This window comes from Peromyscus maniculatus, chromosome 5 (genome assembly GCF_049852395.1).
Source record: "Peromyscus maniculatus bairdii isolate BWxNUB_F1_BW_parent chromosome 5, HU_Pman_BW_mat_3.1, whole genome shotgun sequence".
NCBI lineage: Eukaryota > Metazoa > Chordata > Mammalia > Rodentia > Cricetidae > Peromyscus > Peromyscus maniculatus.
The window spans coordinates 21,968,606-21,993,959 of NC_134856.1; the positions used below are offsets into that span (position 1 = coordinate 21,968,606).

The window sequence follows — 25,354 nt, forward strand, 5'->3', positions numbered from 1 at the left end:
ATAAAATAAAAATTGAAACAAAAACAGAGAGAGAAAACTTTTTAAAGGCTATGGGATGATTATCTATCTGGGCGGGGACTGTGCCGCAGCAGATGCTGACGCCGTGTGCATGGCCCTGGGCTCAGCACCACAAACACAGCAGTACCTAAGATGGCAGCACCACTTCCCCCCGCCCCCCCCTCCCTCTGCTCTGCATGGGCGCTCCCCCACTCCCCCACTGCCCCCCCCCACTCTGCGTGGGAGCTCCCCCCCTCCCCCCTCCCCCCCTGCTCTGCGTGGGAGCTCCCCCACTCCCCCACTGCCCCCCCTGCCCTCTGCTCTGTGGCAGTTCCTCCACTTCCCTCCCCGGCCTCTAATCGGCTGGTCCATCCTCTAGGTCAACTTTTTCAGCCCCTCTGAGTGAGATTGTGGTGCGTCTGTCTTCCTGTGCTGAACTTTCATGAACTCACATCACACAATCTTTTAAAGCATTTGAGCCCTGCTCAGATATCTTTCTGGAGCCAGGCATGGTAGCCCACAACTGTCATCCCAGCACTGGGGGGTGGAAGCAGGAGGGTCAGGTGTTCAAAGCCATCCTTAGTTATTTGGGGAATGTGAGGGCAGCTAGCTACAAAGCCCTGCCTTCAGACAGACAGACAGACAGACAGACAGACACACACACACACACACACACACACACACACACACACACGCACGCGTGCCTGGTATCCCCTCCGCCTCCTCCATGCTCATCAGTGGGACTGCCACCTCCTGCTCCAGCTGTTCACTCCCAGTGTGTGACCTGACTTTGCACACTGTCACAGGAGCAGTCCTGGGTGAGTAAACACCTTAGCTCCCTGGCCTCACAAGGCTGAACCCCAGCTGTCCACAGTGGAATCTTGCTCCGTAAATTACCCCTTTTTTGTGGCAGGGTCTCATGTAGCCCAGGCTAGTCTTATGCTAGCTATATAGCTAAGGCTGCCTTTGAACTCCTCATACATGCTAGGCAAGTGCCCTGTCATTGAGCTACAACATCCCTCCCTCCCTCCCTCCCCCCCCCTCTCTGTCTCTCTCCTTATACTAGCAGGAACCCCACATCACATAGGCTCCACCCTCATGACCCCATGTCATCCTGGTTACTTCTCACAGGTCCAATAACCATGCCAAATGACGAGCTAGGTAAGGATTCTGCCACTGAGCTACATCCCCAGGACCCCTGCCATTTACAGTTTGTTTGTTTGTTTGTTTGTTTGTTTGAGACAGCATCTTGCTAAATTGCCAAATACCAACTCCCTGGGAGCTGAGCTGGTGCCCTGACCCCTTCAGCCCTGAGCAAACATTTTGTTACATCAGAGAAGACAGGATCACAGCAAGCCAAGAGACACCCAAGTCCCCCATTCCCCACAGCCGAGCTGAGAAGCCCGTTACAGGCACCGAGACGGGAGCTGACGTGGGGTCAATGACGACCTAGGCTGGGGTTGGGCTGAGGATCGTGGCTGCAGCTGTGGCTCCAGTGAGCTGAGAGAGGTTGGCTGTGTGTTTGTCCCTGTCTTTCAGATCCTGACGGGCGAGGACTGGAATGAGGTCATGTACGATGGGATCAAGTCTCAGGGGGGCGTGCAGGGCGGCATGGTGTTCTCCATCTACTTCATTGTCCTCACCCTCTTCGGGAACTGTATCCTCTATGGAGACCGGGGACAGACTGGGTGTGGGTGGAGGAGGAGGGACCCAGATGCCCAGGCTCCGCCCGGTGCTTCATCGCTGCTTTCCCTGACTCGACACACAGACACCCTGCTGAATGTGTTCTTGGCTATCGCAGTGGACAATCTGGCCAATGCCCAGGAGCTCACCAAGGTGGAGGGCACAGGAACCACCTGCTCATGGCAGATCATGACAGCAGGGGGTTGGTGGGGTGTGGGGGCGGGGTCAGGGCTCTTGGTGGGGATGGGAGCACTGGGTGCCCCTTCTGGAGCCATGCCATCCCTGAACAAGCCAGTTTACAGCCCAGAAGGGGAAGGGGATGTCAGGGTGGCTCCTGAGGACAGATAGCCAGCTGCATGCGTGAGGAATACGGAGTTCCAGGGTGATGGGCACACGACCAACCAAGGTGGGGGCGAGGAGTGACTTGATAGAGCTGCAGGCAGAGCCAGACCTCTGGAAACCCAGCACCACGGCAAGGCTCAGATGCAGTGACCGGGAATATACTTCCCACTCCGCCCTCCCTGTGGCTTCCATATGGAGCCTACCAGGGGGCCGTTGATAGGAGGCCAAGAGACAGGATGCACACAGGTCAGGTGCCTGGGGGGACAGAGAATGGGTCTGAGGGCATATTCAACACCTGGGACCATGTGCTGAGGACCTGGCCAGGTAAAATGCCCTTGGGTGGCCTTCCAAGGGACAGCAGTCAAGAACTGTGGTGCTTTGGGTGCCAGGCACTACTCTTGTCTTCCTTTGAGGGCCAGAAAGGCAAAGTCCCTTGTCCAAGCTGTATGACAGCTACAGCACTGCATAAAGCATCATGCAGCGAGCATGGCGGCACATGTCTGTGAACACAGAGCTGAGGCAGGAGGATTGCAAGTTTAAGACCAGGCTATACTACATAGCAAGAGCCTGTCTTCCTTCCCAAAAAACAAGTATATATATATTCCACAGGTGGGAAAACTGAGGTCAGGGAGGATAGATGCGTGTCCCATACACCAGGAACTGGGAGAGTAAAGACAGAGCCCTGCAAAGGGGAGAGGCGAGGACAGGGGGCAGGGAGAATTTGGAAGTGGGAAGAAAAGCCGCCTGGGTGAGATGAGGCCCAGGTTTCACTCATACTCGATGACAGTGAATAATTGAGGGATATCACGTGCCCCTCAAGGCAGCCTAGGTATCATCAGGTCCCCATCAGTCAGTCAGGCACAGGAGACGGGAGGTAATCCTGCTTTCAACAATACATCTCTCGCCCCCTGGTGGGCAAAGCCCACGAACAGCGCTGGCTGCCAGGTTATGCACTGTACAGAGGGAAACTGGACAGGGTGATGAGGCTGTGTGCCCAGGGATGGGTGCCATCTGCCTGGGAGAAGAAACCGCAGAGGCATCTTTGCGGTCATGGATGGCACTACAAAATTTTAAAAATACACAATGCTTGCAGACAGGGTCTTGCTGCCAGCCTGGAGCACCCCAGCTTCAGCTCCACAGCCTCATCCCCAGTGCCTTAGAACTCAAGACACTGGGGCTGCCGGGGTAGGGGCTGCCAACTCTCCATCTGTTGGCCCTGGTAGGAGGGAGGGAGGATTTCCCGGCCCCACCTCCGGCAGGGAAAAGCGGAAGTCTCCCACCCCAGGCACAAAGCCAAGAGTTCAGCTACCATGAAGCTGGCTGGCATGTGTCACCATAGGCCGATCTAGCCGTGAGTGCATCCAAGAGGCTGGCATGGGAAGACAGGCCAGCTACTCCAGAGGGAAGTGGCCATTCCCCTGCAGACCCTTCTTCCCCTTCGTCCACTGGACACGAGTTGCACACAGTTGTAACCCTCCAGCAAGGGAAGACACTTTGAGCCCCACTTTACACCTACCGCCCTCATCCAGTAACCACACATCGGGCACCTACAGGAAGCACAGCCCTGGCCTAGAAGCCGAGGACATAACCGTGAATGAAGCAAAGACCCTGGCCTGTTGGAGCAGGAATTCAGGCTGTAGAGACAGGCCAGAAATCAGACACATTTGTAAAACCAGTTTATCAGATGGTTCTGAGGAGAAAAGAGCAGTGGGGTGAGTCATGGAGTCTTCGGCGTTGAGATGTTGAAGAAGGGACAGAGAAGTTAAGAGACCTGCTGAAGGTCACACAGCAGTAAGTGGAAAGGCTGGGATTTGAACCCAGGCTGGCTGAATCTGCAACTTGTGGTTTTCTCCACTGCACATGAGATATATGAGATACTTAAACCTGAGTGTGCTACGTACCCTCCCAGGCGCTTGCTGAAAATGCAGATTCCGGGAGGCAGCGCTGGGCTGCAGGTGCCTGGGGTTCCCGGGACCTGGGAACCTGTGTTTTCAGTGGCGCTGAGGCGGATGTTCCGAGGACCTGGTTCTAAACTATGCTAGGCACGGTGCCAGGAGAGGGGACACCCCGCCTCCTTGTCACTGACATATTTTAAGGTGGGGGTTACTCCTGGCCCCAGAAGAATTCAGAAGGTAGGGGCAGCCATCCTGCAAACCCGCCCCAGGGCTCCTCTTATTGGTGGGTTTGTTTTTTCTGTTTCTTCCTTGTTTTCTCTGTGTCTTTCCATTAATAGGGTTTTTTTTTCCTTTCTCTTTTTTTTTCCCCTTGAGATAGGGCCTCACTTCATAGCCCTGGATGTTCTAGAACTCACTCTGTAGACCAGGCTGGCCTTGAACTCAGAGATCTACCAGCCACTGCTTCATAAGTGTTGGGATTAAAGGCGTGCGCCAGCACACCCGGCCTTTGATGGTTCTTCCGAGTCCCCAGCCATCTAGGCCATGGCCTGACGCGTAGAGCCCCCACCCCGGCCCCACTTCCCGCAGACGGATCTTACAGACCCCAGCTGCCTTCCCTGGGCTGTTGACAGTCGTGGTACAAGCTACAAGCTGCGGCTCTGCCTCTGGGGCTACCCGACGTTTAAGGGAGTTGGTTCTGAGCATTCAAACAGCTTGAAAAACACAGAACGCCCACAGACACAGGACTAGGGGTTCAGTGACTGATCTGTTCTAACCAGCATGGCACAAGACCTCAGGGTCCATCCCCGGCACCAAAAACGCAGTTGGGGGAGTGGAGGTAGGGGAGCCAGGCACGCTTACACATGCCTGCTATTCCAGCACTGGGGAGCTGGGCCAGGACAAGTTCCAGGCCAGCCTGCACACAAGGGGGTGGCAGTGCATTGCACCACCCAGTCTCACTGGGGACCTTAGTCCCAACTGGTTAAGGTCCAGGCCAAACTTGTTTCTCAGTACTTCAGATTTTTGCCTCTGGCTGGCAGCAAGGTGGGAGTGGACCCCAGGCCTGTTCTTGTGAACAGGAATCCCATTTGCTTCCTAGGATGAACAAGAAGAGGAGGAAGCGGCCAACCAGAAACTGGCACTGCAAAAAGCCAAGGAGGTGGCGGAAGTGAGTCCCCTGTCTGCGGCCAACATGTCTATAGCTGTGTAAGTGTCCCCAGGCCTTGGGTGCCACTCAGGCAAGGATGTGGGGCGGGCTAGGGTGGCCCCTAACTGCTGAGCCTGGGAGGTGTCTTGGCCCTCTCCCCGCCTTTCACTCCTGAGTATTTAGTGAGCGTCTGCTGTGTACCTGGTCCTGCTGTAATTGCTGGGAATGCAGCGTCCATGTAGGGGCAGGGGATTTTGTGGAGCTGTTCAAGTCCAGGAGATAAATAATAAATGAGACAAGTAAGTCATTACATACTGTGGGGCCTCCAGGAAGCAGCTGGAAGGGGCAGGGAGTGAAGAACCTGGGTCACGCAGCTGTTCTGTGCTCTGTGTGTGCACCCCAGGCCAGTGCTCTGCCACTGAGCTTCACTGCAGCCCCAAGAGTTGTGACTTTATCGCCAGGTGTGGTGGCACACCCCTACCTCACTCTGGAGGCAGACAGGCAGATCCGTACGAGTCCAAGGACAGCTGGGTCCAGACTAGGCATAGTAAGATCCTGTCTCCAGAAAACAAACTTGATAGGCAAGGCCTCGGCTAGAAGGAACAAAACTTGAAGGAAAGAGAGCCAGTGAGAGAGGAAGGCTCTGAGGCAGGGGTGTTTCGGGAATAGGAAAGAGACTGGCATGGCTGGGAAAGGACGGTAAGGAGACAGGTTCGGAGGGGAGCGGGGTAGGCAAGGCCTGGGTGGGGGAGCACTGAGAAAACTTGGGTTCTGGCTCCTAATTGAGAGCCAAAGAGTGTTCTTGAGCGGTGGAGTGTCCAGACCAGACTAGGATGCTCACAGGTGCCCTCTAGTTATTCTTGGGGTAACAGACTGTGGGGTGGGGATGGTTATGTGGGCTGAAGGTCAGATTCAAGAACCTGGGCTGGCCAAGCAAGAGAGATGAGGGCTGAGCAGGGTGGTGGGTGCAGCTGGATTCAAGTCCTACTCTAAAGGTGGGGCGGACATTCGCTGGTGGGTCAGGCGGGTCAGAGGCGGTGACAGTGAAAGTGTCTCCATTAAAGAGAGGTTCAGAACCACACCCCTGCCCGTCCAAGGGAAGTGGCTTTGGCAGGGCAGTCCTCCATAGGGCCAGTGCTACCCAAAAGGCAGGCCAACCAACTGCTTTCCTCCAGGGTTGCCCACACCCCCTACCTGCACACCCCAGCTGCCCACAACCTGGAAGAAAAGGATCAAACGTTGGCTTCATGTGCTGCCATTTAAATTATTTGTTTGTTCATTCATTCATTCTGGCATTGGGGGTGGAACCCAGGGATTCACACGTGGTAGGCAGGCCAGGCCTCCACCACTGAGTCACACACCCACTCCCTCGCGGGTAGAATCTAGGCAGGAGCTCTTCTGAGATAACTGGAGCCTGTGGTGTGGCAGGATATTTTAATGGAAGCTCATAATGGAGCCAAACTGCTCACCTCACAGTGCTGGAGAAGCAGAGAAGGAAGGTGCATGCCAAGGTCCCAATATGCCCTTCAGAGGTAGGCTCTCAATAACCTGACTTCCTCCGAGTAGACCTGGCCTCCTAAAGTTTCTGTCACTCCCCATAAGTCCACAGGGCTAGGAGCCCATCAATACACCAATCACACCTGTGCTCCTAGCCGTGGGGAAGCGGAGGTGGGAAACTGACGTACTCCGCAATCCAAAAGAAAGGGCCAGTAAGGTGGCTCTGCAGGTACAGGTCCGAGGGAACTTGAATTCAGTCCCTGGAAGCTTACTCAGTGGAAGAAGGGAACCGACTGCAGATAGTTGTCCTCTGACCTTCACACACTTGCGGTGGCCAGGGCCTGCCCACCTACATACATCCATGTAATAAAGGTTGAAAGAACCCATTGTTGTGTTGGTGGGGGAGCGGGATCGCAGCCCTCGTTATCCGACCACCTTCGCACACGGCCTCACGGGGGCAAGCAGGGCAAGCAGCCCCCTTCGTGCCTTGCAGGAAGGAGCAGCAGAAGAACCAGAAGCCCGCCAAGTCGGTGTGGGAGCAGCGCACCAGCGAGATGCGCAAGCAGAACCTGCTGGCCAGCCGCGAGGCGCTGTACGGGGACGCGGCTGAGCGCTGGCCCACCCCCTACGCGCGCCCGCTGCGGCCGGACGTCAAGACGCACCTGGACCGGCCGCTCGTGGTGGACCCGCAGGAGAACCGCAACAACAACACCAACAAGAGCCGCGCGCCCGACGCGCTGCGCCCGACCGCGCGACCCCGCGAGAGCGCGCGCGACCCCGACGCGCGGCGCGCCTGGGCCGGAAGCCCTGAGCGCGCGCCTGGCCGGGAAGGCCCGTACGGCCGCGAGAGCGAGCCGCAGCAGCGCGAGCACGCGCCGCCCCGCGAGCACGCGCCCTGGGACGCGGACGCCGAGCGCGCCAAGGCCGGGGACGCGCCCCGCCGCCACGCGCACCGGCCTGGGGCGGACGGAGAGCCGCGCCGCCACCGCGCGCGCCGCCGGCCCGGGGACGAACCCGAAGACAGGCCGGAGCGCAGGCCGCGTCCCCGCGATGCCGCCAGGCCGGCCCGCGCTGCAGACGGCGACGGCGACGATGGGGAGCGCAGGCGGCGACATCGGCATGGGCCCCCCGCCCACGACGACAGGGAACGCAGGCACCGGCGCAGGAAGTGAGTGGGCACCGGGAGGGATCTGGGTGTCCAGGTGGCCCTTCAACTCACTCCGGGCCGAGGAGCTTCCCCAGTAGCCAGGGTGACAGTCACCAGGCCCAGCATACGGGAAGACATGGGGATGTATCCAGTGGCCACAGCCCGGGTTAGCAGACGGGGAAACAGATGCAGCTCAGTGCTGGGATGGACCCAGGGCCTCATATTCTATACAAGAGTCTACAGCAGAGCTCCGCCCCTCACTGTGGGATTCTAGGTTGGCACTCCACAGCAGAGCCAGCCTGTCACAGAGGAATTCTAGACTAGCACTCTATCAGAGCCACACCCCAGCTCCTCACTGGGGGACTCTAGGCCGGCCCTCTACCGCTGAGCCACGCCCTCAGCCCTTTACTGCAGGATTCTAGGCAGGGACTCTAACCACTTAACTACATCTCAACGTTATATACAAAAAGTCTAGGGCCCTGCCGTCTGGCTTCCAAAGTGGCTAGAGAACTAACGCATTGTGCGTCTGACGCGGGCCCCAGGGAGAGCCCACAGTCTCCCCCAGATTGGTAAAGCTTTTTCATGGCTTGCTGGGTACTCTTGTACTAGTGTGCTCCTGACATCAGTGTTCTCACCTGTAGATCAGACGCCCCAGAAATGACTGACATTGCTAAAGTTAACTAAGTCACCTCTGCCAAAGGCTCACATGGGCACTAGTGCGTGTGGCCCACTCAGGACTCGGCACCTACAACTGTCATGTTGCCAGTCTGTGTTTACTGGGGGGGGGGGGGTGCGTCTGATCTCTAAGACATAAAGGGAGGCATCTTCTGTGACAGGACCCCACCAGACCCTGAATTGACTCTCTGTAGGGAGTCCAGGGCTTCCGTGTTGATGGAGACATCCTGCTACAAAACACTGTCCCTAAGCCAAGTACGGTGTCGCTCCTGTGATCCCAGTACTTGGGAGGTAGAACAGGAAGGTCTGGACTTCAAGGCCAGCCTTGGCTACATTGTGAGTTGAGACCACCCTGGGCTACATGAGAACCTACCTCAATAATATTAGTAATAATAGTAATATCTTCTTGATACCCTTTCATATTGCTATGCGCGCATCACACTGGTTTCTTGAAGGATGTACAAGATCTGACCCAGGCCAGTGGGAAAGGGGCATCTGTACAACCTACGAGAGTCAGCTTTCTCCTGCTGCTGTGGGTCCAGAGGTGTCAGGTGTCTTACCAGCCTGTGTGACACAGACTGTGACTTATGCTTCAAGGAAGTCGTGAGACTCCGTGTTCCTAACAAGAGGAGGCCAGTGCAGGTCCCAGGACCACGTGCTGAGGAGTGGGGTTCTCAACTGAATGCGGGTCTGTAGACGGGGTCACAAGTTCAGGCCAGCCTGGGATTCACAGGGGAATCCTGTCTCAGAGAGAGAGAGAGAGGTGAGGGGTTGGGGTGAGGAGGGAGAGGAGAGCTGAGTCTTCCTGGAGGTCCAGTCCTGGTCGTGGAGACTGACTAGCTTCCCGCTTCCCACGGCACCCCTTGGTTATTACATGCCTGTCCCCAGGTTCTCCGCTAAACACTGTTGTTCCGATTCCTCCTTCCCCCGAGTTGTGTCTCCTGCTCAGTGAAGGTGTGAGAAGGGTCAGCTGTATTTGTGACTCCCACCCAGTAACTGCAGGCAGTGGGGGCCTGCAGAGATGGCTTCATCTGTTTCCTTTGCTATAACCAACTGCCTGAGGTTAGGTTACTTATTTATAAAGAGTGGGACTTTATCCAACTTCTTGTTCTGGAGGCTGCAGAGTCACAGAGCGCAATGCCAGCCCTTCTGAGGGCTTCTTGCTGCATCCAGACATGATAAGGGACTCCCATGGTGATCCAGAGCTGTGTCCCAGTCCCTTCCTCTTAGAATGCCACTGACGCCATCCTGGGACCCTGCCCTTGAGACCTTGTCTAGCTCCAGTTACCTCCCAAATCTCCTCCAGATACCATCATCAGACAAATTTATGTTTCCCAGTCCATGAGTTTGGGTGGGTGGGACAAACATATTAAAACCGTAGCAGAGATGCTCTGAGAAATGTCACCAAGATGGGTCAGACCATAAGAAGAGCAGTTAGAGAAAAAGTGGTGAGTTTCAGGCAGGAACAGTACATGTCAAGGTCCTGGGGTCAATGGAAGACAGCTAACTTACGGGACAGTGGGGGGCCAGGGGCCAGAGATGGGTTACTAGGACTCTGGTCCCCTCAGAGGGTGTGGGGGAGCATTGGCCTTGTACTGTGTCTGCAGCTGCTGTACTGAAGGAGGCAGAGTGGTGAGGAACAGAATGGCTGTCCCCAGTGCTCCAGGAGTAGGGTTTCTGTTGCTCTGAGATAGAACCTCATGTGGCCCAAGCTGACCTTGAACTCGTGGTGTAGCCAGGGCCAGCCTATAACTCCTGGTCCTCCTGCTTCTACCTCCCAAGTGCCGGGATTACAGGCATGCACCACCACATCAAGTTTGATTTGGTGCTGGGGATGGAATCCAGGGCTTTGCTCATGCTAAGCAAGCACCCTCTCAGCTGAGCCACACCCCTCCCTGCAGGAGGAGTGTTTGAGAAAGTTTCTACATGATGAATATCAGTCACATCATGAGCAGAACCTGGTGCTGAAATGCAGGCTCTGAATACTCCTGCCCATCACTGCCTGGCTGTGTGACTTTCAGAATGTCACCGCACCTCTCTGGTCCCCATTTCCTCATCTACAAATGGGGTGGACAGTAGAGTAAAATGTACAGGTGTAAATGAAAAGAGACATAAACTGTGTTGAGTGACGCTGAGCCAACAGCAACTTCTGAGTAAGTGTCAGCATGGGTGGAATTAGCAGTTCTGAGTGTAGCCGTCCTTGGATGTCTTTAGGGGTCCTCCTGAGGCCCTCCGGGATACTAAAATCCACACGTTTGGGCTCCATCTATAAAACAGTGTAGTGTCAGCATGGAACCCACGCTCATCTTCCGGGGACTTCTGATCATCTCCAGGTGACTTAGAATACCTGATGCAATACACGCACTCTCTGGCAGCTATTAGACTCTATTTCTTTCTTTCTTTTTTTTAAAGATTTATTTATTTATTATGTATACAGCATGTATGACTGCAGGCCAGAAGAGGGCACCAGATCTCATTACAGATGGTTGTGAGCCACCATGTGGTTGCTGGGAATTGAACTCAGGACCTCTGGAATAGTAGTCAGTGCTCTTAACCTCTGAGCCATCTCTCCAGCCCTAGACTCTATTTCTTTTAAACAAATATTTAGAAAGCAGTTTGACAATGTGGTCACTTAGCAAAATCACAACAGTAGGTTCCCCTCTGGAGCCTCTGACCTCTGCACTCATCGGGTTCACAGTACCAGGCATGAATTCTCTGCTATGGAGCAGCCCTCAAATTCAACCAGTAAGTGGTTGGTTACCCCAGAACAATGTTGTTGGAGCTTTTTACTCTTTTGGAGGCCCGCCACCCAGCTCCCAAATAAATCGCACATGGAGGCGTATTCTTACTTATGAATGCCTGGCCTTAGCTTGGCTTGTTTCTAGCCAGCTTTCCTTAACTTAAATTACCCTGTCTATCTTTCGGGCTTTTCCCGTTCTCTTACTTCTGTACATCTCACTCTTACTCCGTGGCTTGCTATGTGTAGCTGGGTGGCTGGCCCCTGCCTCTGCCTCCTGAGTGCTGGGATTAACAGCATGCACCACCACCACCCAGCTATATACTCTGTATTCTTTAGGAAATAGATGAGGGGAAAGTCTGTATATTTAAGATAAACACAGTTTTTTAAAATATTTTCAGTCTTGGGTCTGGAGAGAGAGCTCACACTTAAGAGCACTTTCTGCTTACGTAGAAGACTCAGGTTCAGTTCCACCACCCCATATGGCGGTTCACAGCCTTCTGTAACTCCAGTTCCAGGGAATCCAATGCCCTCTTATGGTCTCCAGGGGCACCAGGCACCCATGTGGTGCACAGACATACATGCAGGCACTAACAGATATACATAAAAATAAATATTTTTAGATATTTTTCAGTCTATAGTCAGTTCAGTCCACGAACACAGAATCTGTAGTATGATAATGTGAATTATAGTAAGACTATATCAACTCGTCAGACATGGTGGCACAATCTTAGCACTCAGGAGGCAGAGGCAGGTAGAACTCTCTGTGAGTTCAAAACCAGTCAGGTCTATGTAGGAAGTTCCAGGCCAGCCAGGGATACATAGAGAGACCAGATAAACAACAGAAGGCTCTATCAGGTGTTTTAGCATCATGTGAGCACTCAGGAAGTGTGCACACCATATTAGTAATGCTGAGGCTCTCTCCTGATAGACATCAAAACCTTAGAACTGGGTGTGGTGGTACATGCCTATAAATCTGCACCCAGGAGGCTGAGGCAGGAGGATTGCCATGAGTTTGGAGCTAGCCTGGACTTCAGAGTGAAACTGTTTAAAAGACATTTCCATTCTCAGCCAGGCATGGTGGCCCATGTCTTTAATCCCACCCAGCACACGAGAGACAGAGGCAGGTGGATCTCTAAGTTCAAGGCCAGCCTGGTCTACAGAGCAAGTTCCAGGACAGCCAGGGCTACACAGAGAAACCCTGTCTCAGGGAAGAAAAGAAATGAGACATTTGATTCTGTTTCCCATGAGCTGCATTTCCTTTTCCTTCCCAGAGCTTATCCTCTGGCCGTGTGTTTCACTGACAGTGTCATTTTTCTGTTGTTTACCCGACTCCCATTTCTACACCATTCTCTTCCCCTCTGAAACACGCACCAGCACACTACTGCATCGTTCAGTGGTTGCTAGGCTCAGGTTCCCACGGCAAGTGGGGACATCTGAACCTGGTGGTACCCCGAGGTGGCCAAAGTGAGGCACAAGCTCTGGACTCCTGGTAAAGACCTGTGAGCTACCAAACACCTGCCACTCCTAGGACTTGTCTCCTAACCGGTCAGGATCAGCTGTTTGCAGCCTAGTTCCAGCTGCATCTGTCACCATAGTAACCCACTCCCCATTGGTGCAGGGAGAGGGTTGCTGCAGTCCTGGGTTTCCTGGCTCTCTCTGCCTGTGTAGCAGAGAATCCTGATGCTTTAACACACACTCAACACCTCCACTCCATGCACCCCAAATTGTTCACTGCCAGTTTTCTCTGCTGAGTGACACTAGAGCTAAAGGTTTCTAGATAGGACCAGATTCCAGCTCAGCCCCATCCAAGCTGGTCGGTTCACGAGGGACAAATGTCTTCCCCTCTCTGCCTCAGCTTCCTGCTCTGTTAAATGGAGATGATCTTGTTATTCATCTCAGGTGCTGTATTAATGCATGAAGTCTTGGGGGGAGGTCAGAAAGTGTGTCAGAATGTGTTCAGTGAAAGGGGGTCAGGAGGTGTGCAGTGAAGGGGGTCAGGAAGTGTACAGTGAAGGGGGTCAGAATGTGTTCAGTGAAAGGAGGTCAGGAAGTGTGCAGTGAAGGGGGTCAGAAAGTGTGCAGTAAAGAGGGTCAGGAAGTGTGCAGTGAAGGGGATCAAGAAGTGTGCAGTGAATGGGGTCAGGAAGTATGCGGTGAAGGAGGTCAGGAAGTGTGCAGTGAAGGAGGTCAGGAAGTGTGCAGTGAAGGAGGTCAGGAGGTGTGCAGTGAAGGGGATCAGGAAGTGTGCAGTGAAGGGGGTCAGAATGTGTGCAGTGAAGGGGGTCAGGAAGTGTGCAGTGAAGGGGGTCAGGAAGTGTGCAGTGAAGGGGGGTCAGGAAGTGTGCAGTGAAGGGGGTCAGGAAGTGTGCAGTGAAGGGGGTCAGAATGTGTACAGTGAAGGGGATCAGGAAGTGTGCAGTGAAGGGGGTCAGAATGTGTGCAGTGAAGGGGGTCAGGAAGTGTGCAGTGAAGGGGGTCAGGAAGTGTGCAGTGAAGGGGGGTCAGGAAGTGTGCAGTGAAGGAGGTCAGGAAGTGTGCAGTGAAGGAGGTCAGGAAGTATGCAGTGAAGGGGGTCAGGAAGTGTGCAGTGAAGGAGGTCAGAATGTGTACAGTGAAGGAGGTCAAGAAGTATGCAGTGAAGGAGGGGTCAGGAAGTGTGCAGTGAAGGGGGTCAGAATGTGTACAGTGAAGGGGATCAGGAAGTGTGCAGTGAAGAGGTCAGGAAGTGTGCAGTGAAGGGGGATCAGGAAGTGTGCAGTGAAGGAGGTCAGGAAGTGTGCAGTGAAGGAGGTCAGGAAGTGTGCAGTGAAGGAGGTCAGAATGTGTACAGTGAAGGAGGTCAAGAAGTGTGCAGTGAAGGAGGGGTCAGGAAGTGTGCAGTGAAGGGGGTCAGGAAGTGTGCAGTGAAGGGGGTCAGAATGTGTACAGTGAAGGGGATCAGGAAGTGTGCGGTGAAGGGGGTTAGGAAGTGTGCAGTGAAGGGGGTCAGGAAGTGTGCAATGAAGGGGGGTCAGGAAGTGTGCAGTGAAGGAAGTCAGGAAGAGTGCAGTGAAGGAGGTCAGGAAGTATGCAGTGAAGGTAGTCAGGAAGTGTGCAGTGAAGGGGGTCAGGAAGTGTGCAGTGAAGGAGGTCAGGAAGTGTGCAGTGAAGGGGATCAGGAAGTGTGCAGTGAAGGGGGGTCAGGAAGTGTGCAGTGAAGAGGGGTCAGGAAGTGTGCAGTGAAGGAGGTCAGGAAGTGTGCAGTGAAGGGGGTCAGGAAGTGTGCAGTGACGGAGGTCAAGAAGTGTACAGTGAAGGAGGTCAGGAAGTATGCGGTGAAGGGGGTCAGAATGTGTACAGTGGAAGGGGGTCAGGAAGTGTGCAGTGAAGGAGGGGTCAGGAAGTGTGCAGTAAAGGGGGTCAGGAAGTGTGCAGTGAAGGTCAGGAAGTGTGCAGTGAAGGGGGTCAGGAAGTATGCAGTGAAGGAGATCAGGAAGTGTGCAGTGAAGGGGGTCAGGAAGTGTGCGGTGAAGGGGGTCAGGAAGTGTGCAGTGAAGGAGGTCAAGAAGTGTGCAGTGAAGGTCAGGAAGTATGCGGTGAAGGGGGTCAGGAAGTGTGCAGTGACGGTGGTCAAGAAGTGTACAGTGAAGGAGGTCAGGAAGTGTGCAGTGAAGGGGGTCAGAATGTGTACAGTGAAGGGGGTCAGAATGTGTACAGTGAAGGGGGTCAGGAGGTGTGCAGTGAAGGGGGTCAGGAAGTGTGCAATAAAGGAGGTCAGGAAGTATGCAGTGAAGGAGATCAGGAAGTGTGCAGTGAAGGGGGTCAGGAGGTTTGCAGTGAAGGAGGTCAGGAAGTGTACAGTGAAGGGGGTCAGGAAGTGTACAGTGAAGGGGGTCAGGAAGTGTGCAGTGAAGGGGGTCAGGAAGTGTGCAGTGAAGGGGATCAGGAGGTGTGCGGTGAAGAAGGTCAGGAGGTGTGCAGTGAAGGAGGTCAGGAGGTGTGCAGTGAAGGGGGTCAGGAAGTGTGCAGTGAAGGGGGTCAGGAAGTGTGCAGTGAAGGAGGTCAAGAAGTGTGCAGTGAAGGGGGTCAGGAAGTGTGCAATGAAGGGGGGTCAGGAAGTGTGCAGTGAAGGGGTCAGGAAGTGTGCAATGAAGGGGGTCAGGAAGTGTGCAGTAAAGGAGGTCAGGAAGTGTGCAGTGAAGGGGTCAGGAAGTATGCGGTGAAGGGGGTCAGGAAGTGTGCAGTGATGGAGGTCAGGAGGTGTGCGGTGAAGAAGGTCAGGAGGTGTGCAGTGAAGGAGGTCAGGAGGTGTGCAGTGAAGGAGGTCAGGAGGTGTGCAGTGAAGGAGGTCAGGAAGTGTGCAGTAAAGGAGGTCAGGAGGTGTGCAGTGAAGGAGGTCAGGAGGTGTGCAGTGAAGAAGGTCAGGAGGTGTGCAGTGAAGGAGGTCAGGAGGTGTGCAGTGAAGAAGGTCAGGAGGTGTGCAGTGAAGGAGGTCAGGAGGTGTGCAGTGAAGGAGGTCAGGAGGTGTGCAGTGAAGGAGGTCAGGAAGTATGCGGTGAAGGGGGTCAGGAAGTGTGCAGTGAAGGGAGTCAAGAAGTGTGCAGTGAAGGGGGTCAGGAAGTGTGCAATGAAGGGGGTCAGGAAGTGTGCAGTGAAGGAGGTCAGGAAGTGTGCAGTGAAGGGGGTCAGAATGTGTACAGTGAAGGGGGTCAGGAGGTGTACAGTGAAGGGGGTCAGGAGGTGTGCGGTGAAGGAGGTCAGGAGGTGTGCGGTGAAGGGGCTCAGGAAGTGTGCAGTGAAGGGGGTCAGGAAGTGTACAGTGAAGGGGGTCAGGAAGTGTACAGTGAAGGGGGTCAAGAAGTGTGTGGTGAAGGGGGTCAGGAAGTGTGCAGTGAAGGGGGTCAGGAAGTGTGTGGTGAAGGGGGTCAGGAAGTGTGCGGTGAAGGGGATCAGGAAGTGTACAGTGAAGGGCCTGCTTTTATGGCCTCCTTCAGATGGTCTAGGACAGTCTCCTAGGTCTCAGCAGCGTATACAGCTGCTGGCACAGCATCTGGCAGTGGGACCCTACATGAGACACGCTTAATACAGCCAGCTGCTGTCCTGGACACTGGGACAGGGTCAGCTTCTGTTCTGTGTATCTTCTGAATCTTCCTTGAAGATACTTAAGGATTAAAATTAACTGGAAATTGAGCCAGGTGTGGTGGCGCACACCTTTAACTCCAGCACTCGGGAGGCAGAAGCAGGTGGATGTCTGTGAGTTAGAGGTCAGCCTGGTCTAAAGAGTGAGTTCCAGGACAGCTAGATCTACATAGTGGGACCCTGTCTCATAAAAACAAAAACAAGCTGGGCAGTGGTGGTGCACGCCTTGGGAGGCAGAGACAGAGCAGGCGGATCTCTGTGCTCAAGACCAGCCTGGTCTACAGAGTGAGTTCTGTTACACAGAGAAACCCGTCTCAAAAAACAAAGAAAGAAAAAGTTAGCTGGAAATTTATGATCAGGTGTTGCAAAAAATCCCCAGTAGTACCAGGGGTGTGAGTCAGGGGTAGAGCCGAACCCCCATCGAGGGGCGTGGGTGTGGCTCAGCATTAGAGGGCTACCACAGCATGTGTGAGGCCCTGGGCGCCTCCTCAGCACTACAAAGAGTTCACAAAGTGTGGTTCCTTTTATCACAAGAGTTCATAACTGCATGACCTGCCTGGAGCTGCGACACTCTGTGAAGTGTGGAATCAGTGAAGTGACTTTCTTTTCCGGGGGGATGAGGCTCAAGGTCTCATGTGAGCTGGGGAGTGTGGCAGACCGTCCTCTGCTGAGCTGTGGCCCTGGGCAGAGGTCTGGGCAGCCGCTCTGCTGATCCTAACCACTGCATTCTTCCACTTTGATCCTCTCCTTAGAGAGAACCAGGGCTCCGGGGTCCCCATGTCTGGTCCCAACCTGTCCACCACCAGGCCAATCCAGCAGGACCTGGGCCGCCAGGACCTGCCGCTGGCTGAGGACCTTGACAACATGAAGAATAACAAGTTGGCCACTGGGGAGCCTGCGAGTCCCCACGACAGCCTGGGCCACAGCGGCCTTCCCCCAAGCCCCACCAAGATCGGGAACAGCACCAACCCTGGTCCCACCTTGGCCACCAACCCCCAGAACGCTGCCAGCCGCAGGATGCCCAACAACCCGGGCAACCCGTCCAACCCCGGCCCCCCCAAGACCCCCGAGAACAGCCTTATCGTCACCAACCCCAGCAGCACCCAGCCCAACTCAGCGAAGACTGCCAGGAAACCCGAGCACATGGCGGTGGAGATCCCCCCGGCCTGCCCGCCCCTCAACCACACCGTGGTCCAAGGTGAGGAGCGGCAGGGTTGCCAGGCCATTTTCTTCACAGTTGGTGCTGGCAGATGTGGGAGGAAGAAACACTGGACCCCGGAGGCAGCCCCCAGCGGCCTTGGCTTGTGGCCATACTCTGCACCCTGCCTTCTCTTCACAGAGCCCACACCGCCACAGTGGAGAAGGAATCCCCAAATGGAAACGGGGGGCGGGGGAGTGCACCACTGCTGCCCCAATACCCAGCACAGCGGGGAACATCGTTGTAAATGGTCCAGTGGCACACACAATAAGGAGGAAGGGGCTGGGGACCTGGCCCAGCTGGTAGAGTGCTTGCCTAGCACACACTCCAGCACCACAGACAACCTGCAGTAGTGGTGAGCGGAGGCTGAAAGTTCACAGGTTCGAGGCCACCCTTAGCTATGTAGTGAATTTAAGGCCAGCCTAGACCCCATCTCTGTTAACGATGATAATGTCTCTATTTATCCGGAACGTTTATGTCTGTATGAAGTGCTGTCATTGCGCACACACTTCAGAATGTTTTACACGCTCTTCTCCCAATCTTGGTAACCAGATGTCTCACACACTAGTGTGGCTGCATTTCCCTAGTCACCTGGGGCTTTGGCTCCTAAAGACAACGTGGCATAGATTCCTGTGAGGAGTGAGTCAGTTTTTGGCTTGGGGTTGTTGTGTTTTGAGATAACATCTCACTGTGTAGCCCAGGCTGGCCTTTAGCTTTCAGAAGTGACCCTCCTGTCTCTTCCTCTTTGGTGGCAGAATTACCGGCACGTGTCCTCCACCTGACTTCACTGTGGTGGGTCTTGATAATAAACTCACTTTACTAATTTTCAGATGAAGAAAGCAGACCCCCAGGGAGGCTCAGCCTGCCCACAAACAACTACACAGGACTGGGGAGCCTGCCTGAGAGAGAGGTGCCACAGTCAGGCCTGGGTGCTCTCACGAGAGTTTTCTGCTGTGTGGGCAGCTGCCCCATGCAGATCCTAGTCACATCAAAAAATCACAGAGAACAGAGTCGCCATTGCCCCATAGAGTGTTCGGGAACTGGCACTCAGGCTAGGTTGCCTAGTCCAGCAACAGCTCGGCAGCTTTGCAGCTGTGTGACCTTAGACCAGCCGCTTCACTTCTCACCTGTCAGAGAGATCATGGGCACCAAGCCCCTAGGGTTGAGTGATGCCTGACACACAGGAAGATCTTCCTCAAATGTCGTATGCTTAGTGTCAGCTCCAGGTATGACCAGGAGTCCAGAGCTTTGTGGGAAATCATGGATGAACCCATGTTTATTTTTGTCCCAACAGTAAATAAAAACGCCAACCCAGACCCACTGCCAAAGAAGGAGGAAGAGAAGAAGGAGGAAGAGGAGGCAGACCCCGGGGAGGACGGCCCCAAACCCATGCCACCGTACAGCTCCATGTTCATCCTCTCCACCACTAACCCGTGAGTATGGCAGCAGACCAGGCTCCCGGAGTGGGGCGGGCCAGACAGTGGGAGTCCGCTGAAGCCCCCGGGAGCAGGAAACTAGAACCACTTACTTCACATAGAAGATAAAAACTTGTCATACTATACCTCCCTGGAAAAGACCCCTTCCTGCCATGAGATGGAAACCAGTGCCATACATACTCGAACCTGTGCCATGCTGGGAAAGGCGTCCTTTAGAAATGGCTGCCTTGTGCAGCACGCAACCTGCACAACCTATGTGGCAGCCATGCGTCTGAGCTGTGTGTCTAACCATTGCACCACAAAAATGTGGGCACATCAACTTTTTCCTAAAGTTCAATTTTTATCCTTTACTAAACAAATGTTTAAGTGGCACTTAATGCCAACTACTGCTCTAAGTGCTTTATAAATTAAAAAAAAAAAATTCAGAATAGCCTCTTAGATTGGAACAGTGAAATCAGGTGAAGCTTGAGCCAGAACAGGCTGCTTCTAATGGCCCCGGGTTTCGCTTGTTTGATTGGTCTTGGGGATGGACCAGGCTTTGCGCATGCTGGGCAAGCAGTACACCAGCTGAGCCCCGGCCCCAGATGTTTTTCTATTGGTGGTGGAAGTGACAGGATTTGGTTTTGTTTTTATTACTGGTGTGTGTGTGTGTGTGTGTGTGTGTGTGTGTGTGTGTGTGTGTGTGTGTGTGTGTGTGTGTGTGTGTGTGTTGTGTGTGTGTGTGTGTTCGCCATGGCTCCCATGTGGAGGTCAGGAGACTCTGGAGTCACTGTTTTCCATCTCCATGTGGGTACAGGGATTGGACACTGGGCACCAGGTCAGCTGAGCACCCTTACATCTCACTGGCCCTTGTCTTTTGTTTTGTTTAGTGTGTGTGTCTTGTTTGGGGGGGGGTGTGATTTGTTGATGTGTGTGATTTGCTGGTGTGTATGCTTTGTTGTGTGTTTTGTGTGTGTATTTTGTTTTCAGACCAGATCTTACTCTGTGACCACACTGGCCCTGAACTCATCCAGGGTCCCGATTGTCTTGAATTCTTAGTGTTTCCCCAGCCCAGCCTTCCTGTGCTCGATGACAGACAGGGGCCGCCACGCTTGGTTTCTTTTTTTAGATGCTAGACTATTTCACAGTGGAAAACCTGGCCTTGAGGTGGCTCAGTGGGTAAAGGGACATGTTGCCAAGCCTACCAACCCAAGTTCAGTCCCCAGGACCACAGAATCAACTCCCACAAATTGTCCTCTTTCTGCACAGGCGACCTTTGGCACAGCCACCGTCCCCACACACAAATAAATAATGTAATTAGAAGAATAAATAAATGAGGTCTTCCTGTGTCCTGCAGAATCGTTAGTAGTGATCCCACCAGCTTGGGAAGCCAAGTATTCCAGTTGTTTGGAGGGTAGACAGGAAGGATGACTGTCTCGGGTGGCTGAGGTCTTCAGCTGCACTGGACTGTGGGACCCAGTGCCCCACCGGGAGTCGATGACAGACGGCTAGGGTGGGGCAATGGGACTGGCCTGTGGGACTGTGGGGAGAGGAAGGGCCGCGAGCCTGGGTCTGAGCGGCTCCCTGCTCTGCCCTCAGCCTTCGCCGGCTGTGCCATTACATCCTGAACCTGCGCTACTTCGAGATGTGCATCCTCATGGTCATCGCCATGAGCAGCATAGCGCTGGCCGCCGAGGACCCTGTGCAGCCCAATGCGCCCCGCAACAACGTGAGTCCCGCCTCTGAGCCACACCTGCAGTCGCTTGCATGGCCAGCAGATCCTGAGGGGGCAGGAGCCATGGAGGGTGGGAAGCAAACTGACTCGGGTATCATAACCACCCTCTGCTGGTGTGTTCATAATTACCAGCCCTTGAACCTGTAGCTCCCGACTCAACCACCACCACCCCCTACCCCCACCTCCCACCTCTCACCCCCTCACCCTACCCTCCACACCACCACACACACACGCATGCATGCACGCACGCACGCACGCACGCACGCACACACGTATGGTGTCCTGGGTGACTCCAGAAGCTAGGGGCAGGACAAAGGCCATTTTTGCTAATCCAGCAACTTCAGCCCAGCTCTGGGCAGGACAATGAGGGAAGGAAGGAAAGGGTCCATCGTCCCAGACTGAGGGGTACCTTTAAAGTGAAAGCCAGGTGGCCCCAAAGTTTAGAAGATGCTCCTGGAAACAGGAAAGCCCAGGGTGTGGACACTGGCCAGGTGTGGACACTGGCCAGTCAACCCCACCAACCCAAGGACAGTCACCCCACGGTGGAATGGACTCCTCCAAGGCCCTCTAAGTCCACAAGGGGACTTGGAGTGTGTGAACCAGGCACTCCTGGTGACCCACCCTCAGCAGGGCAAGTCGGCAGGATTTGCTGCCATCTCCTGGACACTTTTATTCACAACCTACACATCTTTGGTCCTGCCTGGGAGTGGCTCCTGGGTGGAAGCCCTGCTTCTGGGGAGTTTTCAGAGTGTCCCACACCCCAGGGGTTCTGGTGGGATTACTGGGAGCCGCGGGCAACCCCGGCCTTTGTTTGCCCTGCAGGTGCTGCGGTATTTTGACTATGTTTTTACGGGCGTGTTTACCTTTGAGATGGTGATCAAGGTAAGAACTAGTCGGGGGCTTCCACAGACCTTCCAGAGGAAAGAGGCTCAGTGTGTGTGAGGGGCGTTCACCAGGCAGTGTGGTGGAGAGAGGGAGGGGGCGGGGGAGGGCAGGTATGGGCAGAGAGGTAAGGCGTGACGGTGACTGGGAGGACTTTGGTGTACGCACCATAGGAAATAAGAGCTCTGGGCAGAAGAGGAACTCTGCAGGGTCGGGTGGCAGATGGGGGATTGTCAGGGGCCAAGTAGACCCTGAGGAGGGCAGGAACCAAAGATCTCAGAGGAAGTAAGAGGTGGACACAGTCTTGGGAGGCTGCAAATACAGAGTCTACAAGGCTTGCTGATGCATGGACTCCTGTGGAGGTTCACTCAAAGCACACTCTGAGACTTAGACTGAGAGCTGGCAGACCGGGCTCTCTTTCCTCAGAAGAGCCGCCTGTCATCTGGACATGAGGCCCTGTCAGTCCCTCCTCCCCAGGTGGGTGTTATCCTAGGGAAGGGCTGAGGCTCTGAGCAAACTGTCCTCTCCCCTAGATGATCGACCTGGGCCTCGTCTTGCATCAGGGGGCCTACTTCCGTGATCTGTGGAACATTCTGGACTTCATAGTGGTCAGTGGGGCCCTGGTGGCCTTTGCCTTCACGTAAGTCTCCATGCAAGTCCCCTTCCCCACCCCCAGTCTGAGTCCCACTGGCAGATGTGGGTCATATTCTGGAGTTTCGAGATGGGAATGAGAGCTGTGGGCCCGAGGGGGTGGGGGGTGTGCCCAGTGGGGCTGCAACTGGCTTTGTGCATGCCATCACCATTAAGGAAGGAAGGACGGGACCAGAGCCACCTTCCACTCCTCCCACAGCAAGGTGGTGGCCTCTTGCTGTGCTGCTTCTGGTATTCTTGCCTCTGGAGACATCTCATCACCCTCCCCACAATCCCCCTACATGTTGTCTCTTTGGGATGCCCCCGAAAAGACAATCAGAAAGCAAGTGTGCATGAGAGCCCCATCCCAGCGGTACCCCAAGGCCCCTACCATACACCTGGTGGCCTACTTCTATGTGTCTCTGTCCTCCCAAGGCTCCTAGGATGCCCTGCCCTCAGCAAGGTCATGGACTATGGCACCACTCCATGATGGTACCCTGGTTATAGATGGCAGCTTCAAATATGGCTCCCAAGTTCTGAGCGGCCATTTTAAAATGGCACCCACTTCATGGTGGTGCTGGAGAGCAGGGTAGCCATTCTAAGATGACCCTTAAATTCTCGCCATCATTCCAAGATGACATTATAGGGTTCAGGGGCCATTTCACAATGGTCCCCGGCCTGGCAATGGTGGTGCACACCAGGATAGCGCCCAGGTTCTAGATGACCATCCAAAATGACCCCTTAGGTCTGGGCAGCCATTCCAAATGGAGTCCAAATTCTTGAAAACCGTTTCAAGACAGTGCTCAAGAAGCAAGCGGCCATCTGGCCGCTGAGTTCTAGGAAGCCATCTCAAACGTGCTCAAGGGGTAAGAAGCAATTCCAGGATGTTAACTGAAAGCTCACCATCATTCCGAGATGGTACCTAAGTTCAGAATGGTCATTTCAGAGTGTCACCGGAGGTCTGTGCATTCCCTTAATGTGGTATTCAGTGTCTCAATGGCCATTCTCAAAGGCACATGACCACTGGCATCCAAGTTTCTAGGCAGCCATTCCAAGATGGTGCCCAGCCTGAGATGGGGCCGGTTTAGGTCTAGCTGGAGAGGGAGCCCAAAATCCCTAGCAGCACACGCAGTGTGCTGTCTCCCGCAGCAGACCTCCATATCAGGAGAGACCTGACTTGCTGCTCATCCAGAAATCCATCTTCAGAACCAAAGCTGTGCCTATCACAGGGGTCATCCCCAGACAGGAGGGTCTTGCAGGGTCCCTGACCCACCTCATCAGGCACAGAGAGACCTGGGGTTTCTTTGGGCTCTCTCACTGGCAGCTTCCTCAGTAGGCACAGCCTGCTCCCTCACCGGGGACTGAGTGCCTGTTTCATCACCGAGGGCCCGGACTGTTACATTTCCAGGTGGAGGCGCTGCAGTGGGCCCTCCCAGATGCCCCTGGGGCACAGCGGGCTGTGGTCTGGCAACATAAATCAGCATTTCCATAGCCTGCAAGCCTGACTTGGCCAGGCTCCCAGTCCTCTCCTTTTTATCCACTCTTCTGCCTCTCTCCTGTCCTTCCTGTATTCTCTTCTCTTCCCTTCTTTTTTCTGGTCCTGAGGGTGGAGCCAGGGGCCTTTGCACTGAGCCCCGAACAGATCTCCCAGCTCTAGGTCAAGTGGTTAATGTTCTCATGAATTCGGTGCAGACATGGTGCTATGCTATACTTCTAGAATTCCTTGTTTTTAACTTTCTTTTCCAATTCCTATGCAAGGGAAGGTCAGACCAGGGACATCCATGTGCCTGTGCAGGCCGGCAGTTACCATAGAAACTGGCATTGAGGGCCTGAGCCAAGGATTCTCTTGGAACTGTGGGTCTTGCTGTGTCCCAACCTCACTACCAAGACCCCACTTGGCCCTGCCACCTCTCACCAAAGACAGAGCTGCAGCTTGGTGCAAGCTGGCCAGCACCTTGGTGAAGTCGCTCCTGCGTACCCAACAGCAGAAGCGAGGCCAGTTGCTACGTGCTTCCCGGGAGAAGTTTCAGAACCTCCCTCGTCCCCCAGGCCCCAGCAGGCTTCTGCTCTCTTGTATCTGAGATGCCTCAACTTGTGAAGCCTTTGCTTGGTGTCCCCTTGTGGATGTCATGGTAGAGCATCCACTTGCTTTTGTCCTTCTCTGTCCCATGAAGCCGTCTGCTCACAGACAAGGCAGAAAACCCCAGCAGCAGCGAGCGGTGCCTCCAGCTGGGTGTGGTGGAAGTGAGGTCGAAGCAGGAGGATTGCTGGTCTAAAGCCAGCCTGAGCTAGGTAGTACAAATGTCTCAGAAAAGGGAGGAAAGAAGAAAGGTTCCCCGAGTCTGGTAGCCTCTCAGTGCCTCAGTTTCCCCATACAGCAGGATGGAGTGGCTAGAATAAGAGGAAGCACTTTGTGCGTGGTCATCTATGTTGCTGTTGCACCAGGGTAGTGATCCCCATTCCACAGATGAGAAACTGAGGCTGAGGCAGGGTGTGTGGAAATGGAATCTAGACCAGCTACCTGTCCCACTGGGTCCTCCTCCCAGGAAGGTCTGGGAGGCCTAGGAGCAGGAATGAGAAGGAAGGAGGCTGCTCCCTTCTTGGGTAAGAGGTTGAGGCAAGGACTCTGCCTGTGCTCTCCCAGGGATGTGCTGAAACCCTTTGAACAATCCCACCCTCCTCTCCTCACCGTATCTGTGTGTGTGGTCTGTGCAGGTGTAGTGTGGGTGTGCATACGTGTGCTGTCCGTCCACTAACCATGCTCCATGCTCCATGCTCCATGTTCCATCACTAACGAGCCATCTCACAAGCTGTCACCATGAGGGACATCACGCTCAGTCCCATGCTTTGGAGCAGTCAGCTGACATCTCACAGCAGCTGCTGGACCATGGTCCCACCCTCACTGCCAAGAGTCCATCTGGCGGCGGCACCCCTCTCCCCAGGGCAAGTCTTCAGCCCCGCATAGCTGGCAAGAGAGTGTACCTTGATCAAGCCACTCCTGCACCCTCAAAGCCACACTCCCACCAACCAAAGAAGAGGCCCTCCAGCAAGACCCTCAAAACAGCCCTGTCCCAGAGAAAGGGAGATTCAAGCCCAAGATGCATTCACGTGGGTTTGAGTCTCAGTCTGCCACTTTCTGACTGTGTGCCCTTGGAGAAGTCACTCTCCCTGTCTGGGCTTCAGCTTCCTCATCTGGAAAATGGGTACAGTGGTGCCATCCTCCTGCCGGTAAATGCAGTGACACAAGACCCAG

At 54.5% G+C, this 25,354-nt stretch overlaps 1 protein-coding gene across 2 annotated transcripts in view; it reads left to right on the forward strand.

The window, feature by feature from the left end:
- The window catches only part of Cacna1a (calcium voltage-gated channel subunit alpha1 A), a 328,905-nt gene that overhangs the window by 219,992 nt on the left and 83,559 nt on the right, over positions 1 to 25,354 (forward strand). For both annotated transcript variants that reach the window (XM_076571863.1, XM_076571864.1), the window contains 9 exons: positions 1,537 to 1,654; positions 1,766 to 1,833; positions 5,017 to 5,123; positions 7,055 to 7,729; positions 16,994 to 17,439; positions 18,734 to 18,872; positions 20,454 to 20,583; positions 21,412 to 21,471; positions 22,005 to 22,111. In XM_076571863.1, coding sequence (XP_076427978.1) covers positions 1,537 to 1,654; positions 1,766 to 1,833; positions 5,017 to 5,123; positions 7,055 to 7,729; positions 16,994 to 17,439; positions 18,734 to 18,872; positions 20,454 to 20,583; positions 21,412 to 21,471; positions 22,005 to 22,111 — 1,850 coding nt within the window. The remainder of the gene's footprint in view (positions 1 to 1,536; positions 1,655 to 1,765; positions 1,834 to 5,016; positions 5,124 to 7,054; positions 7,730 to 16,993; positions 17,440 to 18,733; positions 18,873 to 20,453; positions 20,584 to 21,411; positions 21,472 to 22,004; positions 22,112 to 25,354) is intronic.